At 38.6% G+C, this 19,379-nt stretch overlaps 1 protein-coding gene across 2 annotated transcripts; it reads right to left on the bottom strand.

Moving 5' to 3' along the window:
* Positions 1–1,875: 1,875 nt before the first annotated feature.
* si:ch211-69b7.6 (neuroblast differentiation-associated protein AHNAK) lies at positions 1,876–18,404 on the bottom strand. Of its 2 annotated transcripts, XM_038288184.1 has the most exons (6): positions 18,227–18,404; positions 15,742–15,779; positions 15,525–15,636; positions 12,365–12,534; positions 6,166–12,252; positions 1,876–4,857 (listed from the first exon to the last, which is right to left on the bottom strand). In XM_038288184.1, the coding sequence occupies exons 2-6, from the start codon at positions 15,742–15,744 to the stop codon at positions 2,497–2,499; spliced, it is 8,733 nt and encodes a 2,910-aa protein (XP_038144112.1). In that variant the 5' UTR covers positions 15,745–15,779; positions 18,227–18,404; the 3' UTR covers positions 1,876–2,496. The 2 variants fall into 2 exon arrangements, with proteins under 2 accessions (XP_038144112.1, XP_038144111.1); XM_038288183.1 differs by having other exon boundaries at positions 1,876–12,252; positions 18,227–18,403.
* Positions 18,405–19,379: the final 975 nt, after the last annotated feature.

Genomic DNA, 19,379 nt, shown 5'->3' with positions numbered 1-19,379 from the left:
TCTTTATATCTCCCCCTCTGATGTGCTGTCCCTTAATAAAAAAAACTGTTTGTTTTGTACATTTGTTCAATAAAGTTTATTAATAAAAATAAAAAAAAAACTGGGTTGGCGGTCTCCTACTTATTATATGTAGTTACAATATTACTAAAATCCCCTAAAATGTTAGACCGTTTGGAACAATAAAGACATCCTTAACAAACATAAATCTTTATTCTTGGTGTAAGCATGGGATTTATTTTAGTTATTTTGTCTATTTTTAGTTATTTAAGTTTTTTTTTTTTAAGAATCAGAATCAGATTTATTGCCAAGTATGCATGTACAAGGAATCTGACTCGGTGCTGATGGTGCAGCGAAATTCTATATAAATAATGATTGTATTTCACTTTAATGTACACTCAGCACCCCATCTGACAGAAAAAGACAAAAATGTAGATATTTTTTGCAAATTTATTAAAATAGAAAAACTGAAATATCAAATGGTCATAAGTATTATACCCAACATTTTAAGTCAATCAAATTCAAATTATATCGCACCAATTCACAACACGTCATCTCAAGGCCCTTTACAGAGACAATTGAACCTGATCTGGATCAAAGTTTTCTATCTGACGAAAACCAGTTGATTGCATCGACTCATTGACTTAAAGACAATCCCTCACACTAAGCATGCTTGTAGCGTAGGTGGAGAGGAAAAACTCCCTTTTAACAGGAAGAGAATCCTCCAGCACAACCAGGCTCAGTGTGAGCCACCATCTGCTGAGGCCGAATGGGGTTCAAGGAGACAGAAGCAGAGACACAGAAAGAAGCAGAGATACAAAAGGCACCGTTCAACTAGTTCCACAGCCAAGGAGATGAGCTTCGAGCCAGCTCCCATGTCAGAAGATGAAGAGAGCAAATTCAGCTAGTCACAGTCATAAAAACATGACTAGACTATCTGGGGGAGATTCTCTCTGAGCAAGACCCTTAACCCCACACTGCTCAACGGGTGCCGCACAATGGCAGCCAACTGCTTCCCAAGAGGATGGGTTGAATGCAGAGGTAAATTTCTCCAATGTGAGATCAATAAAGTTCAATTATTATTTTTCTAGTAAAGTATAGATAGCCAAAATTTCAACTTTAGAAATAAAGTATTTGTACTTGTGACTTAATACCTCTAGTTTTTAAGGCACTTCATGACCAACTTTATAGAGATGCAGATTTGATTATCAAAGAGGACAATTTAGCACTTGCACTTAGTGCCAAATGTATCAGTAGCAGGTTCACGGACCATGGTGTACCCATTCTTAATTTGGCCACTGCTTGCAATAAAATGACAAGTCTGCTGCTATGAGGAAGCCTTTTGAGACCATGAGCACCCTTTTATCTCACAAAAGCACAACAGAAAAATCGCGATTATTTTGCCAGCCTTGCACAACTTGCTCAGTATTGGCAGCATCAGTAAACTCAGTAAGGCTCAGTTTGTAAAGGCAACAGGAAAAGAAACTCATGAGGGTTGGACTAGAAAATTACTTTTAATTATAGATGGATTGGACATTTACTGCATTATTTTAACCAGAGAATAAAATCTAGTTTGTTTTTTCTACAAACACTGCCCTGGAAAAAGAATAGTACATGATCTTGCAATGATCTTTGTATTTTTCCAGTATTAGGTAGCTCTGAGTAAATTGTAAACTGACTGAGATTGTGTGGAGCTTTTCTAGTCCTTGTGAGTATTTCCAGCACCTTTACACACAGAAAAGGCAACAGCAAAAAGGGTTTGAACTTCAGAGTCCTTGTCAGATTTGAATTCCATCGAAAATCATCTTTTTGCCACAGGTCGGTGCAGGATGCCAAAAGAAACTCTAGAAGTTAGGAAGACACAGGATCTACATGCTCTGGTTTTTATTAACTGTTTTAAATTTTTTATTCAACTGTAATATATGTGCACATGTTTAAAAGGAACCACTGACTTGTAAAAACATTACAGGAGCTACATAGAAGAATTCTGTCATCAACAACACTTCATACAAAAACTGTACATTATAGTAATCAAAGAACCACAGTTTTCTGTTATCAAGCAAAAACTGCAAAAATATTTAGCTACTTCATTATTATTTTCTCAGAACATGCTTATGTAAATAATTTAGCAAAGGTTTCTTCAGTGATTGAGTTGAACAGCCAATACAAGACAGCAATATACTTTTTTAAATAAAACTGGTTATATTGCACTTATTTTGTCAGGAGTCTCAAAATCAAAATAAAATTACAAAAAATAAAAGTACAATAATGAAATTATTTTCAAAAGCATTGTTTAAGATTGTATTAAAATGTAAAACATAACTGGTTTATGTAAAAAAAATGTATTGTACATTGGCAGTATAAAACAAGTGCAAAAAAAAAACTGCAAAGTGATCATAAAACACTCACAATACACACATGGAAAAGAATAGTCATAATAAATAAAGAGAATATGTCAGAAATACTTTAGAAAAGTAGACAATATAAGTGCTAAGATGACTATACAAGGTTGGAGAAAAAGAATGTTGAGCCCTTTAGGTAGTTTTCATCTGGAACATCAAGGTCCATTTTCCCTGTAGGAAAGGAAAGTCTACCCATAGAGTTGGATTTAGTATTTGGGACTCTTTGAGATTGTGCTTGTTTGGGGAAAATGGTAACGTAGTATCCATCGGAAGCCTCAGGTCCTCTTAATTGGGAACTGTGAGAAAAACCATGCAAATTGTGATTTCTGGTACCTGCTGGTAACCCCCTGCTGTTTCTGGACTCAACATAAGAGGAAGGGATGCCTTGTTCATAGCTAGATGGTGCACGGAGATCCAATTGTGAACCCCTAGCTCTAGGCACGTGGTATTTCCCTGTGAAATCATCGATATTGAGATCTGGATGATTAAAATCAATATATTGGTGTAAAGCATTATTCGTGGCAGGGTTGCTGGACCTTACATTAGTTCTAGAAGATTTCCTGTTTGGATGAGTAAACCTTATGTCTTGATCTATGTCCAAATCAGGTCTTTTTATACTCATGCCAGCCATATTTGATCTGCGATTCTTATAGGAGGCTCCCTTGAAATTTATGGAAGCATCATCAATGTTAAGGTCTGGATATCTTAGATGAGGATCACGTATGTCTATCATAGAAGTATTCATACCCATCTGGGCACCACTGAAACGTCCTTGTCCTCTGGGGCCAGATAACTTCATTTCAGGTTGTCCAATCATGTTATTCATTCTCACATTAGGATGTTTTGCACTGGGCCTTGAACCATTTAGCCTGACATCAGCGAGATCTAAAGCTGGCAAGCTTAAATCGGGACCTCTCAGCTTTGGTGATCCTTTTGGAACATTATTATAAGCAATAGGCATAATCAGCCCAGGCCCTTGCAACTCATTTGGAATATCAGCATTAAAGACATTTGGCATCTTTTTTTGTGACTTCTTAAAATTGGCACCAGGTAAGCCGATATTGCCATCTGGAGTGTCCATGTCAAATTTGGAACCTTGGAGGTTGATGTTTGGATCACTGAGCTTAAGAGAACCAAGTTCACCTTTCATGTTTGGAGCTTTGAGATTCAATTCTGCAGAATTAAAGTCAGAATTTAATGTAAGATTATGCCCCTTTGGTAATTTTGGACTCAGTTTTGGTGTTTTGAAATCAAGATCTGGGCTATCTAGCTTTGGACTAGAAAATCCCACATTGGGAACTTTTAAGTTTGGCAGTTTAAACGGTGAAGTACCAAAATCAACATCTGGAACATCAAAGTCAGGTTTGGAGCTTTTAAAGTCATTGCTTGATAAACTTAAGTTAGATTCAAATCCACCTTTTATCTTTTGAGCATTAAGATCATAGCTATCTATCTTCGGAGCTGAAAATCCAACATCTGGCATTTTCAATTTATGCCTTTTACCTTTCCTTGAAGGGCTCCCAAAATCTACATCAGGACCTTCAAAGCCATTCATGCCACCCTTGACCTTCGGAGCTTTGAGACCAAAATCTGGGGACTTGAGATCTCTATTGAGGTCTAAGTTTGATCCTTTAGGTAATGTACCTGAAAGGTTCATTTTTGGCATCTTGAGTTTTCCTGATGGAGCATTGACATCCCAGTTTGGACCTTGAATTTCAGGCATTTTCAGTTTGCCAGAGGGCATGTCCAAATTGGCCTCTGGGCCACTGAGGTCTAATTTGGGTGTTTTAAAGTCTGCCTTGGGCATATTAATGTCAGGCATATTCATTCCACCTCTGAGATTAGGACCAGAGACATCTAGATCAGGTGCTCTTAGGTCCAAGTTAGGACTATCAATCTTTGGACCTGAAAGATTTAAGTCAGGTAGATTTAGGTGTGGCTTTTTGAATTTCCCAGACCAACCTGGTTTTTCAAAATCTAGATAAGTTTTAGGCCCTTTCAAGTTTAGATCAGGTGCATTTACATCTATATCTGGACCATTCATGTTACCATCAAGTTCAGGTCCTTTCATACCTGGAAGACTAAATTTTGGCATTTTTAATTTAGGCATTTTTAATTTTCCTTTGGGTGATCCAATGTTAACATCTGGTGTATTAACATCTAGCTTAGGACTCTTAAGTTTCATGTCTGGCAAGTCCAGATCAGGAGCATTCATGCCACCTTTGATCTTTGGAGCTTTCAGACTCCAATCTGGTGACTTAAGATCTGCATTGAGGTCTAAGTTATGTCCTTTAGGTAATGTACCCGAAAGGTTCATTTTTGGCATCTTGAGTTTTCCTGATGGAGCATTGACATTCCAGTCTGGACCTTGAATTTCAGGCATTTTCAGTTTGCTAGAAGGCATGTCTAAGTTGGCCTTGGGGCCACTGAGGTCTAGTTTGGGGGTTTTAAAATCTGCCTTGGGCATATTAATGTCAGGCATATCTATTCCACCCCTGAGATTAGGGCCAGAGACATCTAGATCAGGTGCTCCTAGGTCCAAGTTAGGACTATCTATCTTTGGACCTGAAAGATTCAAATCAGGCATGTTCAGGTTCGGCTTTTTACATTTTCCAGACAGATCTGGCATTTTAAAATCTAGATCGGTTTTAGGACCTTTCAGGTGTAGATCAGGTGCATTTACATCTATATCTGGAACATCGAGGTTACCATCAATTTCAGGTCCTTTCATACTCGGAAGACTAAATTTTGGCATTTTTAATTTAGGCATTTTGAATTTTCCTTTGGGTGATCCAATGTTAACATCTGGTGTATCAACATCTAACTTAGGACCCTTCAGGTTCATGTCTGGCAAATCTATATCAGGAGCATCCATCCCACCCTTGATCTTCGGAGCTTTTAAACTCCAATCAGGTGACTTGAGATCTGCATTGAGATCTAAATTTGGTCCTTTAGGTAATGTACCCGAAAGGTTCATTTTTGGCATCTTGAGTTTTCCTGATGGTGCATTGACATCCCAGTCTGGACCTTGAATTTCAGGCATTTTCAGTTTGCCAGAAGGCATGTCCAAACTGCCCTCTGGGCCACTGAGGTCTAGTTTGGGTGTTTTAAAGTTTGCCTTGGGCATATTAATGTCAGGCATATCTATTCCACCCCTGAGATTAGGGCCAGAGACATCTAGATCAGGTGCTCCTAGGTCCAAGTTAGGACTATCTATCTTTGGACCTGAAAGATTCAGATCAGGCATGTTCAGGTTCGGCTTTTTAAACTTTCCAGACCAATCTGGCTTTTTAAAATCTAGATCAGTTTTAAGCCCTTTGAAGTTTAGATTAGGTGCATTTACATCTATATCTGGAGCATCCAGGTCACCGTGAAGTTCAGGTCCTTTCATACCTGGGAGATTAAATTTTGGCATTTTTATTTTAGGCATTTTGAATTTTCCTTTGGGTGATCCAATGTTAACATCTGGTGTATCAACATCTAATTTAGGACTCTTAAGTTTCATGTCTGGCAAGTCCAGATCAGGAGCGTTCATGCCGCCTTTGATCTTTGGAGCTTTCAGACTCCAATCTGGTGACTTGAGGTCTAAATTTGGTCCTTTTGGCAATGTACCCGAAAGGTTCATTTTTGGCATCTTCAGATTTCCTGAAGGAGCATTTATATCCCAGTCTGGGCCTTGTATTTCAGGCATTTTCAGTTTGCCAGAAGGCATGTCTAAGTTGGCCTTTGGGCCACTGAGGTCTAGTCCAGGGGAATTAAAATGTGCCTTGGGCATATTAATGTCAGGCATATTCATTTCACCCCTGAGATTAGGACCAGAGACATCTAGATCAGGTGCTCTTAGGTCCAAGTTAGGACTATCAATCTTTGGACCTGAAAGATTCAAGTCAGGTAGATTGAAGTTTGGCTTTTTGAATTTACCAGACCAATCTGGCTTTTCAAAATCTAGATCAGTTTTAGGCCCTTTCAAGTTTAGACCAGGTGCATTTACATCTATATTTGGAGCATCCAGGTTACCGTCAAGTTCAGGTCCTTTCATACCTGGGAGGCTAAATTTTGGCATTTTGAATTTGGGCATTTTAAACTTTCCTTTGGGTGATCCAATGTTAACATCTGGTGTATCAACATCTAACTTAGGACCCTTAAGTTTCATGTCTGGCAAATCTATATCAGGAGCATCCATCCCACCCTTGATCTTTGGAGCTTTTAAACTCCAATCTGGTGACTTGAGATCTGCATTGAGGTCTAAATTTGGTCCTTTTGGTAACTTACCAGAAAGGTCTATTTTTGGCATCTTGAGTTTTCCTGATGGTGCATTGACATCCCAGTCTGGACCTTGAATTTCAGGCATTTTCAATTTGCCAGAGGGCATGTCCAAACTGCCCTCTGGGCCACTGAGGTCTAGTTTGGGTTTTTTAAAGTCTGCCTTGGGCATATTAATGTCAGGCATATCCATTCCCCCTCTGAGATTAGGACCAGAGATATCTAGATCAGGTGCTCTTAGGTCCAAGTTAGGACTATCTATCTTTGGACCTGAAAGATTCAGATCAGGCATGTTCAGGTTCGGCTTTTTAAACTTTCCAGACCAATCTGGCTTTTTAAAATCTAGATCAGTTTTAGGCCCTTTCAAGTTTAGATCAGGTGCATTTACATCTATATCTGGACCATTCAGGTTACCATCAAGTTCAGGTCCTTTGATGCCTGAAAGGCTAAAATCAGGCATTTTGAATTTTGGCATTTTAAACTTTCCTTTGGGTGATCCAATTTTAACATCTGGTGTTTCAACATCTAACTTAGGACCCTTAAGGTTCATGTCTGACAAGTCCAGATCAGGAGCATTAATGCCACCTTTGATCTTTGGAGATTTTAAACTCCAATCAGGTGACTTGAGATCTGCATTGAGATCTAAATTTGGTCCTTTAGGTAATGTACCTGAAAGGTTCATTTTTGGCATCTTGAATTTTCCTGATGGAGCATTTATATCCCAGTCTGGACCTTGAATTTCAGGCATGTTCAGTTTGCCAGAAGGCATGTCTAAGTTGGCCTTGGGGCCACTGAGGTCTAATTTGGGGGTTTTAAAATCTGCCTTGGGGATATTAATGTCAGGCATATTCATTCCACCTCTGAGATTAGGACCAGAGACATCTAGATCAGGTGCTCTTAGGTCCAATTTAGGCTTATCTATCTTTGGACCCGAAAGATTCAGATCAGGCATGTTCAGGTTTGGCTTTTTAAATTTACCAGACAGATCTGGCATTTTCAAATCTAGATCGGTTTTAGGCCCCTTGAAATTTAGATCAGGTGCATTTACATCTATATTTGGAGCATCCAGGTTACCGTCAAGTTCAGGTCCTTTCATACCTGGGCGACTAAATTTTGGCATTTTTATTTTAGGCATTTTGAATTTTCCTTTGGGTGATCCAATGTTAACATCTGGTGTATCAACATCTAATTTAGGACCCTTAAGGTTCATGTCTGGCAAATCTATATCAGGAGCATCCATCCCACCCTTGATCTTTGGAGCTTTTAAACTCCAATCTGGTGACTTGAGATCTGCATTGAGGTCTAAATTTGGTCCTTTTGGTAACTTACCAGAAAGGTCTATTTTTGGCATCTTGAGTTTTCCTGATGGTGCATTGACATCCCAGTCTGGACCTTGAATTTCAGGCATTTTCAATTTGCCAGAGGGCATGTCCAAACTGCCCTCTGGGCCACTGAGGTCTAGTTTGGGTTTTTTAAAGTCTGCCTTGGGCATATTAATGTCAGGCATATCCATTCCCCCTCTGAGATTAGGACCAGAGATATCTAGATCAGGTGCTCTTAGGTCCAAGTTAGGACTATCTATCTTTGGACCTGAAAGATTCAGATCAGGCATGTTCAGGTTCGGCTTTTTAAACTTTCCAGACCAATCTGGCTTTTTAAAATCTAGATCAGTTTTAGGCCCTTTCAAGTTTAGATCAGGTGCATTTACATCTATATCTGGACCATTCAGGTTACCATCAAGTTCAGGTCCTTTGATGCCTGAAAGGCTAAAATCAGGCATTTTGAATTTTGGCATTTTAAACTTTCCTTTGGGTGATCCAATTTTAACATCTGGTGTTTCAACATCTAACTTAGGACCCTTAAGGTTCATGTCTGACAAGTCCAGATCAGGAGCATTAATGCCACCTTTGATCTTTGGAGATTTTAAACTCCAATCAGGTGACTTGAGATCTGCATTGAGATCTAAATTTGGTCCTTTAGGTAATGTACCTGAAAGGTTCATTTTTGGCATCTTGAATTTTCCTGATGGAGCATTTATATCCCAGTCTGGACCTTGAATTTCAGGCATGTTCAGTTTGCCAGAAGGCATGTCTAAGTTGGCCTTGGGGCCACTGAGGTCTAATTTGGGGGTTTTAAAATCTGCCTTGGGGATATTAATGTCAGGCATATTCATTCCACCTCTGAGATTAGGACCAGAGACATCTAGATCAGGTGCTCTTAGGTCCAATTTAGGCTTATCTATCTTTGGACCCGAAAGATTCAGATCAGGCATGTTCAGGTTTGGCTTTTTAAATTTACCAGACAGATCTGGCATTTTCAAATCTAGATCGGTTTTAGGCCCCTTGAAATTTAGATCAGGTGCATTTACATCTATATTTGGAGCATCCAGGTTACCGTCAAGTTCAGGTCCTTTCATACCTGGGCGACTAAATTTTGGCATTTTTATTTTAGGCATTTTGAATTTTCCTTTGGGTGATCCAATGTTAACATCTGGTGTATCAACATCTAATTTAGGACCCTTAAGGTTCATGTCTGGCAGATCTGGCAGATCAGGAGCATGCATGCCGCCTTTGATCTTTGGAGATTTTAGACTCCAATCTGGTGACTTGAGATCTGCATTGAGGTCTAAATTTGGTCCTTTAGGTAAAGTACCTGAAATGTCCATCTTCGGCATTTTGAATTTTCCTGAAGGAGCATTTATATCCCAGTCTGGACCTTGAATTTCAGGCATTTTCAGTTTGCCTGAAGGCATGTCTAAGTTGGCTTTGGGGCCACTGAGGTCTAATTTGGGGGTTTTAAAATCTGCCTTGGGGATATTAATGTCAGGCATATTCATTCCACCTCTGAGATTAGGACCAGAGACATCTAGATCAGGTGCTCTTAGGTCCAATTTAGGCTTATCTATCTTTGGACCCGAAAGATTCAGATCAGGCATGTTCAGGTTTGGCTTTTTAAATTTACCAGACAGATCTGGCATTTTCAAATCTAGATCGGTTTTAGGCCCCTTGAAATTTAGATCAGGTGCATTTACATCTATATTTGGAGCATCCAGGTTACCGTCAAGTTCAGGTCCTTTCATACCTGGGCGACTAAATTTTGGCATTTTTATTTTAGGCATTTTGAATTTTCCTTTGGGTGATCCAATGTTAACATCTGGTGTATCAACATCTAATTTAGGACCCTTAAGGTTCATGTCTGGCAAATCTATATCAGGAGCATCCATCCCACCCTTGATCTTTGGAGCTTTTAAACTCCAATCTGGTGACTTGAGATCTGCATTGAGGTCTAAATTTGGTCCTTTTGGTAACTTACCAGAAAGGTCTATTTTTGGCATCTTGAGTTTTCCTGATGGTGCATTGACATCCCAGTCTGGACCTTGAATTTCAGGCATTTTCAATTTGCCAGAGGGCATGTCCAAACTGCCCTCTGGGCCACTGAGGTCTAGTTTGGGTTTTTTAAAGTCTGCCTTGGGCATATTAATGTCAGGCATATCCATTCCCCCTCTGAGATTAGGACCAGAGATATCTAGATCAGGTGCTCTTAGGTCCAAGTTAGGACTATCTATCTTTGGACCTGAAAGATTCAGATCAGGCATGTTCAGGTTCGGCTTTTTAAACTTTCCAGACCAATCTGGCTTTTTAAAATCTAGATCAGTTTTAGGCCCTTTCAAGTTTAGATCAGGTGCATTTACATCTATATCTGGACCATTCAGGTTACCATCAAGTTCAGGTCCTTTGATGCCTGAAAGGCTAAAATCAGGCATTTTGAATTTTGGCATTTTAAACTTTCCTTTGGGTGATCCAATTTTAACATCTGGTGTTTCAACATCTAACTTAGGACCCTTAAGGTTCATGTCTGACAAGTCCAGATCAGGAGCATTAATGCCACCTTTGATCTTTGGAGATTTTAAACTCCAATCAGGTGACTTGAGATCTGCATTGAGATCTAAATTTGGTCCTTTAGGTAATGTACCTGAAAGGTTCATTTTTGGCATCTTGAATTTTCCTGATGGAGCATTTATATCCCAGTCTGGACCTTGAATTTCAGGCATGTTCAGTTTGCCAGAAGGCATGTCTAAGTTGGCCTTGGGGCCACTGAGGTCTAATTTGGGGGTTTTAAAATCTGCCTTGGGGATATTAATGTCAGGCATATTCATTCCACCTCTGAGATTAGGACCAGAGACATCTAGATCAGGTGCTCTTAGGTCCAATTTAGGCTTATCTATCTTTGGACCCGAAAGATTCAGATCAGGCATGTTCAGGTTTGGCTTTTTAAATTTACCAGACAGATCTGGCATTTTCAAATCTAGATCGGTTTTAGGCCCCTTGAAATTTAGATCAGGTGCATTTACATCTATATTTGGAGCATCCAGGTTACCGTCAAGTTCAGGTCCTTTCATACCTGGGCGACTAAATTTTGGCATTTTTATTTTAGGCATTTTGAATTTTCCTTTGGGTGATCCAATGTTAACATCTGGTGTATCAACATCTAATTTAGGACCCTTAAGGTTCATGTCTGGCAGATCTGGCAGATCAGGAGCATGCATGCCGCCTTTGATCTTTGGAGATTTTAGACTCCAATCTGGTGACTTGAGATCTGCATTGAGGTCTAAATTTGGTCCTTTAGGTAAAGTACCTGAAATGTCCATCTTCGGCATTTTAAGTTTTCCTGAAGGAGCATTTATATCCCAGTCTGGACCTTGAATTTCAGGCATTTTCAGTTTGCCTGAAGGCATGTCTAAGTTGGCTTTGGGGCCACTAAGGTCCAGTTTGGGGGTTTTAAAGTCTGCCTTCGGCATATTGATGCTAGGCATATTCATCCCAGCTCTGAGATTAGGAGCAGAGACATCTAAATCAGGGGCTTTTAGGTCACCTTCAGGAAGCTCCACATTTCCATTCAAACCTGGGACTTGAATATCTGGCAAATCAAATTTGGGCATTGTAAATTTAGGAGGCTTGTAATTTCCAGACGGACCTTTGTTACTAATCAAGAAAGTATCAGTGGCCAAATCTGTTGAATTTCCACCAGGCAATGTGACTGATCCAGATAAAGCATTGGCATCCATATTTCCAAGGTCCATTTGTTTTCCAGACAGCCTTAGTTCTGGTGATTTCACAAAACTTGAAGGGTCATCTAAATTCAGATCTGGAGTTTTAAGTCTTTTGGAATGTTTCAGACTTAATTTCCCTGAGGGAATGGTTAAGCTTTCATGTGGTGTCGTAACCTCTGCATCAGGGCCATTAATCTTGCCATTTATACCATCTGGTGATTTCTGAGAGAAACTAATGTCTCCAAGACGGGACTGAGGATTTCTTGCATTAAGATTTAGTCTCAGACCTTTGTCACCAACTCCAAGAGGTGGAAGGTTCAGATTGCTGCCATCTGTCAGATCTCTGGCCTCAGATTCCAAGCTTGCATCAAAATCTGAACTGAGGGGTTTGGATTTTAGATGTCCAAAGTCAACTCCAAGGCGAGGCAGCCCCATGTCATGTTTAGGGTTGACCTTTGATGAGTTGGCAGCAGATGGGTCATATTTCACAAATCTCTTTATTTTGGCATTGTAGAGTTTACTGTAGGAATCCTTTAGCATCTAGAAATAGAAACAACAACTAGGTATTTTCCCTCATAGGCATAAAAAAGTACCGGTATGTAAAATTTAAGTTGTTCTATCATTAAATTTCAAAGTAACATAATTAACCTACTGCCTCTGGGTTTCTTGCGCAGTCATCCAAATTGAACATACTCTTGCTCAAGCCACCCCTTGTAAGAACATGGACTTTGTCGTCATATGGCTCCATCAGTTTTAGCACCTTTATCACCTCCTCTTTTGACAGCTGATCAAAATTTATTGTTGCTCCCAAAATTTCATCCCCTGAAAAAGAAAACATCAGATTTGAATACATATGAACATGTCTTGGAAATTTCTTTGCCGAAGCATATTGTTCCTTGGCCTGTTGGTGAGATAAAATATTTTGGGTATGCCTTTCCTCTGCCTAAATAGGGATGATTGTTTAGAAGTCTTGTACCAGTCTGTATGCTGGAGTTAAGTTATGGTGTTAAGATTAGGGATGACAGAAAGCTGTTGCCTCCCTACTCTAGATAAGGGTGAAGGGAGGGTCATGAGAGATAAGAACGAGTTCACACACACCTTCATGCCGTGAACGGGAGACCTGTTCATACTGTTTATCTTGCTAAAATTTACATCTTTGATGAATTGAAGTGTTTTTTTCTTGGGAATAACCAAATGTTCAAGTGTGAGAAAGTTCTTCATGCAGGGGGTGGGTTGGTTCCCGTGGGGGGAGTGTGTGTGATTTTGTAAGGTATAAATGTATGTACTGAGTTTGCTGCAGCCCTATCTCTCCGTCCGATCACGTTAAATTTATATATATAAATATATATATATATATATATATATATATATATATATATATATATATATATATATATATATATATATATATATATATATATATATATATATATTTTAGGGGTGGAACGATTCACAAAATCCACGGTTCGGTTCGATTCACGGTTTCTGGTCACGGTTTTCGGTTCGATTCGATACATGTTGATTGTTACACCTGAACTCCATAAAAATTTATGAAATTAATGAAAAAATCCCCCAAAATAATGGATTGTAATTATTTTAAATGATCCGCAGAAACCCTGGATCATTTCCGTATGTTTTGCTGCTTTGAATTTAATCATCTGGCGCATGCTCTCTAACATCTCCAAGGAACTCAGAGGGGAGCAGACGAAGCCACAGTGGGGGCTGTAGGCTTTGCTTTGAGCAGCCGGTCTGGAGCGCAGCGGGGGTTGCTGACGGAGTATGTGGGATTTCGGGGTTAGCATGACATGTTGCTGTTAGCATAAACAAAACGTGTTGCACAATGCTTGCACACTGTTGCACTTTTATCCACAACTTTCTTTCCGCTGTCATCGTAGGTCACTCTAAATGCAAAGCGCTCCCATACAGCAGACCTATAAAGTGCTGCTGGCGCGTCTTCCAACTCCTGTTCTTTCCCACTCGCCAGACAGACACAATTCTCCACAACAACTGATTTTTTTCCCTGCTACACCCGGCTACGCTGCTTCGCTTCTTCTTCTTGTTTACTACTGGCGGTAGGCTTTGGTCGCAGTACCGCCACCATCTGCTCTGGAGTGTAATCGCTTCCTCTATGAGAAAAAGGAGCAGCGCATGAACCAAATCAAACACACGCGAATCGAACCGACAGTCGAACCGAACGATTCTGACGGTTTTCATAAATCGTCCCATCCCTAATATATATATATATATATATATATACTCTGAATTGAGTACTCCAGCAATGTGTAGAGGGTTGTCATAGCAATAAAGCCTCACTCATTGTATGTGAAACAAACACAGGACAACATCTGTACAGTTAATGACTTTTATTCAGTCTCACTGTTGAAGAGGAGAGCCAGGCGTGGCTGCTAGCAACCAAACAAAGAACACTGGATGAGTACATGGCAAAGAGTGAAGCCTTATAGCAGTATCAAACTAAAGGAGTTATGAGGTTTAGCTACCTAATGCTAGCTTGCTATTGTGGTCAAATACACGGTAAACTTAGTGAAAAACAGCGATTAAAAGGTTCAACTTAGGGGAGTGGTGGCCAAGTGGTTAGGGCATAGAGCTTGGAAGCCTGAGGTTCTGAGTTAAAGCCCCACTCTGGGTCGACTGCAATTCTGGGTCCCTTAACCCCACACTGTTCCCCGGGCGCCGCATGATGGCGTCCTACTGCTCCCCAAGGAGATGGGTTAAATGCAAGGAGTTCATTTTATTGCTCTCTACTTGTGACAGTGTAATGACAAAAAAAAAAAAAAATCTGGAAGTTCTCATTAATACAAACTGTACCGTTTATAATACACACTGCAAAACCAATCATAATAAAAGATATTATATTGAAAAGCCTGAAAAAGTAAGCTGAGGGGGACCTTAACAACAAAAGTTTTCCAAATCTCATTAAAAGTGTCTTAAAATTGGTGTATTTTCCCTTAAATTCAGCAGTTCAATTAGACTATCTGCCAATGGAACGAGGATTTCAGATATTATGCACTTGAAATAAGTACATAATATCTGTCTTATCCCACTGGCAATTTGATTTACTTCTTAAAAACTGAGTGAAAAAAAATTATTTTAAGAAAAATTGACTTATTTATATTTAGGCATACTGAGTGGTTCTAATGGAGAAGGGTCAAAGCTAAAACAGACCTGAGACGGAAGCTGACCTTACTTTGAGTTGCTACTGTAAGCAAAATGGCAGTTAATCACAAAGGAAAATTGGTGAGTATGCATGACAAGGAAGCTGGTAACAAAACACACTTCCCTTTGAAGCTGCAGTCAGTTTATTTTGCAAAGCAAACAGCTGATGAGGCACTGAGCTGCCTTTGTTGACTGAAAAGTGGTGACTCTTCTTGCAGAAACAGAGTTAGACTAGAAATAGAGCATGAACTGGAAATTAAGGAACTACACCTGTGTGATAAATTAATTTCCTATTGGATTGATTTCTATACTTATAATAAACTAAACATTAAATTGATCTCTGCATTTACAAGGTATATTATAGGATTAGTCTTTTTGTTAAACAAGACTTCAATAAGATTTTTAATACCTGCTTGTATCACATGTTTAGCTTATTTGCTTTTATTTGTCTTCAATTTTTTTGTTTAATTCATGTAAAGAACTTTGAAATGTCTTTGAACTGAATTGGACCACAGAAATATACCTGAAAAAGTGGACATTTATCCCTAAACCTTCTATGGTCAGCTTATATTTAATTCCATATATTTGGACGATAATATGTCCTTTGAGGTAAAGACAATAAAAGTCAGATCTCATACCTTCCTTCAAGTTATGGGAGTGATTGGTAACGCTGGAAATGACCAGCCCCCCCTCCTCCGATTCCTCCAGTGTCAAGGCCTCAGAGAGGCTCCGCCCCCTCCGATGAGTTGGCTGCACATGAAATATATCACTTAGCATCTACGATAAACACACTAATTCACAATAAAAAGTAAACCAAACATGACCACCATAAAAAAAATAATTGTATTTCCATACCATGCTGTTAATGGTTCTTTGCAGATCTCACACTAAATCTAGAAAAGGGACAAAATAATCAGCAAACAGACTCAGATGTAATAGGAACATGATTAAAAATGAATGAAAACCTGTTACCATGCCTCAATAAAACTAACGTGGGTCGTACATATCAGAAAAACCATAAACTTGTTCATTTTATGCATGTTTAGTCAAGTAACACCCTGGTATGTAAGTTATGGCCTTTAGCTGCTGGGTCATTATGAGAAACTGGTTCCTCCAGGGTTTTGTACAATCGCTTTTGTTTTGGCGTTTCCTTTTCATAAGCAAACAGTCACAGAAACCATAGCCTCTGCTTTCTAATACATCGGGAAACAGACAGACCACCTGCTTTGTTATGTTCTGACAAATTCAGATATTACATTATTTATACAGTATAACACTTCAATGCACTGTAATATGATTACAAATACGATATCAGGCCTTAATGGATATTTGAAAAATTATGTCCCCTGAAGTCTTGGCATCCATTCAGGTTGATAATAAATCTTTAAGTTCAAATCTGTAGTTCTTTATTGGTGGGAATAATATGAAGATATTTGATACTGAGCCACTGAAGTAACATCAAGGTAGAAATAGAGGTCATAGAGTGTGGGAAAATAAATACAAATCTGGAATGATTTTTCATTAGTTGCAGAACCAAAGAGCCAGTTGCAAATTTGGAGACCCCTGATATAGTATGGAATGAATTTTATTCCGTTATTGTTGCAAGAAAAGAACATGTTTTGTAAATGGAAAATAAAACATAAATAAATTAATTAAAAAAATTCAATCATCCAGAAATGAAAAAAAATCTTCTTATTAAGCATAAAAGGTTTTGAGAATAACTTTGTGGTTTTCTCTGATTTTTAAAATCATATAATTGTTTATTTTTTATTTATTTTAATTAAATTTTTTATTCTCACCTTATTTATTTATTTATCAGATTGATTTTTAAGCATTCTTGTGTTCTTTTCATATTGTGTTTACAGCATGCATTCTCTACACTCCTGGGGGCGGGTTCTCCTCCGGAGTGAGGAGCAAAGAAGCGTTTCTATTGGTCTGCATGGAACTTAACAACAACATTGTTATTGGTTAATGTGCGCATAAAGTGTGCGCGGTGTTAGAATTTGGCTTAAAATAAAGAGAATGTGATCCGTTAAAACACATTTGAAAAGAATGAGATTCGTTTAATTATATCTGAAAGAGGGACATTTGAAAGAAAATATTTAAAATATAGAATATGTAAAGAAACTGAAAAAATAAAAAAATCTTTTTTTTTGTTGTTGAAAAAATAGAATCTGCGCAAACACCAAAATTGTTATCAAAACCCTTTTTTTTTGATTGAGAAAGTTTTTTATACTTTATTTCTAGATTGCATTGGTTTTCGCATTTTTTATTTACGAAACACGTTATTTGTTTTTAACAATGAGTAGGGACACACCTACTTGTTTATTTTGATACATTGCTTATTGGCTGATACTCTGATCTAAAGCTGATCTTATCTACCTCTGCTAGGGTCGGTGCTTTCGATGCTCTAAATGTTTTATCTATATTTCAAAGCATTACCCTGTACAGTTAAAACAAGCTTTTATTTTTTTTACAGGTATTCCTCTTTATTTTTAACAAAATAAGATTAATACATTCAAAGTGTGCTGTGATAATTTAAGAAAATATCGGTCAAATTTTAACTTAAGTCAAAAATATGTAAAATTCTTAATTTATGAATGTTTATTGATCTAATAAGAAATAGAATTTTAATAATCAAACCTAATCGAATAGAAATGTCACTTCATGCAGCTCTCTTGATATATATTTGAATCCCTTGCCCTGTTTTTTTATTTAATGCCTTTTCTGTGCCCCCATGAAAACACGCTGGCCCCCTCCTGGCCCCCTGGTACATTTGGTCTAGAACCGCCACTGCTAAAGAAAATATTTTAATTCCTCAATTTCTCATTTTTAAAGAGGGGAAACAGAGGTGGAGAAGCAGGTACGTGATTAAGCGTGTCTTCTTGGAGAGAATAGAGGAAAGAAAACACTAGATGGGATGTTTGCTGTGAAAAAGTTTTTCTAAACACAAAATAAAAGAACAAAATCTGAGGGAAAATGTTCTAAAACAAGCAAGTGAGATAACCTGGCATGACAGGATTTCTTGAATTAAGATTAAAGTTCAAAACTGGACAGTTTTTTTTTTGTTTTTTTTTTTTATCTTGGTAAGACCCAAATAATTCACAGCGTGAGGCAACCTGCTGAAAATGACTGGATAAAGTACAGCATGCCTGGAATGCAGGCCGTTTCTCACGGTGTAGAGATGCTGGTTTGACAGAAACTACCTGCATGCCAGAAACTCAGCAACTGGACTGCAGGCCGCTTAATCCCTTAAAAAAACCAAAGAACCTGCAGTACACAAACTGATAAACATCAGTGTAACAATCCTAAAATATACTTAAAACAAAATCCAACCAACCTTAGGATGCATCAGGCTGTTTTTTGCTGTCTGAAGTTGAGCTCAGTTCGCGCTGACAGCTCAGCCGGTTCACTGAGGAGAGGAGCAGCTGTCAGGCAGGTGAATACTCCACCTGAAGCAGACAAACAGGTTCAGCCCCAAGCGTCTTGCCACCATGTGGTAAGACGTCAACTGATCCAAATATGAACTGTCACTTCATTCTCCCTCCTGCAAACACGCCTTAACTACAACACGCCTGGGTCTCACATGTATGCAAACAAAGAGGACATTCTGCAGCGCAGGAGTGAAATATCAGTCTTTGACCCACTTTACTTCCTATCAGCTGAACTTTTTTCATTATAAGGCGACCAGTGATGCACTGAAGCGGATCAGAAACATAAACAATGGTTGCATCTGAGGTTGGGGACAGCAGGAAAACAAAAACCAAACAGTCCTCCTGACAACATGGGTGGTGTGAGAAGAATGTTGACCTGAGTCAAGGGAGTGGCGGCGGGCGTTCACTGCGTGACTCACCCTCCTTACAGTTGATGTCTGGGCACAAAGAGTCCTATCTGAGGGAATCTGGGAACAAAGAAAGGAGTCTGGTCCAAGCCTGCAGGCAATGCTGCAGCTCAGCATCATATCTGGTGATATAATAGGAAAAAACTAATGATTATCAGGCACACCCTCCGGAACAAACAGGGTGGATGGTTGTATTTACACCCTGTTATAATTAAATCAACTGCAAATAAAAAGTATATCAACTTTAAAGCTGCTCCTTTATCTGAACACCCCTGCCCTCGATGATTGGTTTGATTTACAATCAAAAGATAAATTCAGACAGCTTTACTCAACTTATCTCTTTTAGAGATATTGCAACACAAACACTGATCTAAAAATAAATGTTCTTTATATGAGTGAATTCATCCTTGATTTTAGCAAGTAAATAAGATGATCTCCTTATGGAATGAATCTTTTTGCCCTAAAAATAAGACACGTAGATTATATACACTTGAATTGATTCAACAGTGATGTTTTTCTATTTTTATTTTAATATGTAAATCATTTTCCATTCGAAAATGTCTTATGTGCTCAAATCGTGGGAGAATTCATTTACTTCCAAGAAAAAAAATACTTTAGATCTCAGTTTCTAAATCTATTGAAGTTCTATTCT

This window comes from Cyprinodon tularosa, unplaced genomic scaffold, assembly GCF_016077235.1.
Source record: "Cyprinodon tularosa strain WSP-4 unplaced genomic scaffold, ASM1607723v1 ctg25, whole genome shotgun sequence".
NCBI classification, from domain to species: Eukaryota; Metazoa; Chordata; class Actinopteri; order Cyprinodontiformes; family Cyprinodontidae; genus Cyprinodon; species Cyprinodon tularosa.
This window is presented reverse-complemented; position numbering and strand designations above follow the sequence as displayed.

Bases quoted from the DNA above. Each gene is read 5' to 3' on its own strand.
- si:ch211-69b7.6 (XM_038288183.1), bottom strand. The intron at 12,535-15,524 runs GTATGAGATCTG...TTTCTTTTTCAG, and splicing joins CTCCCATAACTTGAAGGAAG to GGGATGAAATTTTGGGAGCA. The intron at 12,253-12,364 runs GTAGGTTAATTA...TTCTATTTCTAG, and splicing joins GCGCAAGAAACCCAGAGGCA to ATGCTAAAGGATTCCTACAG.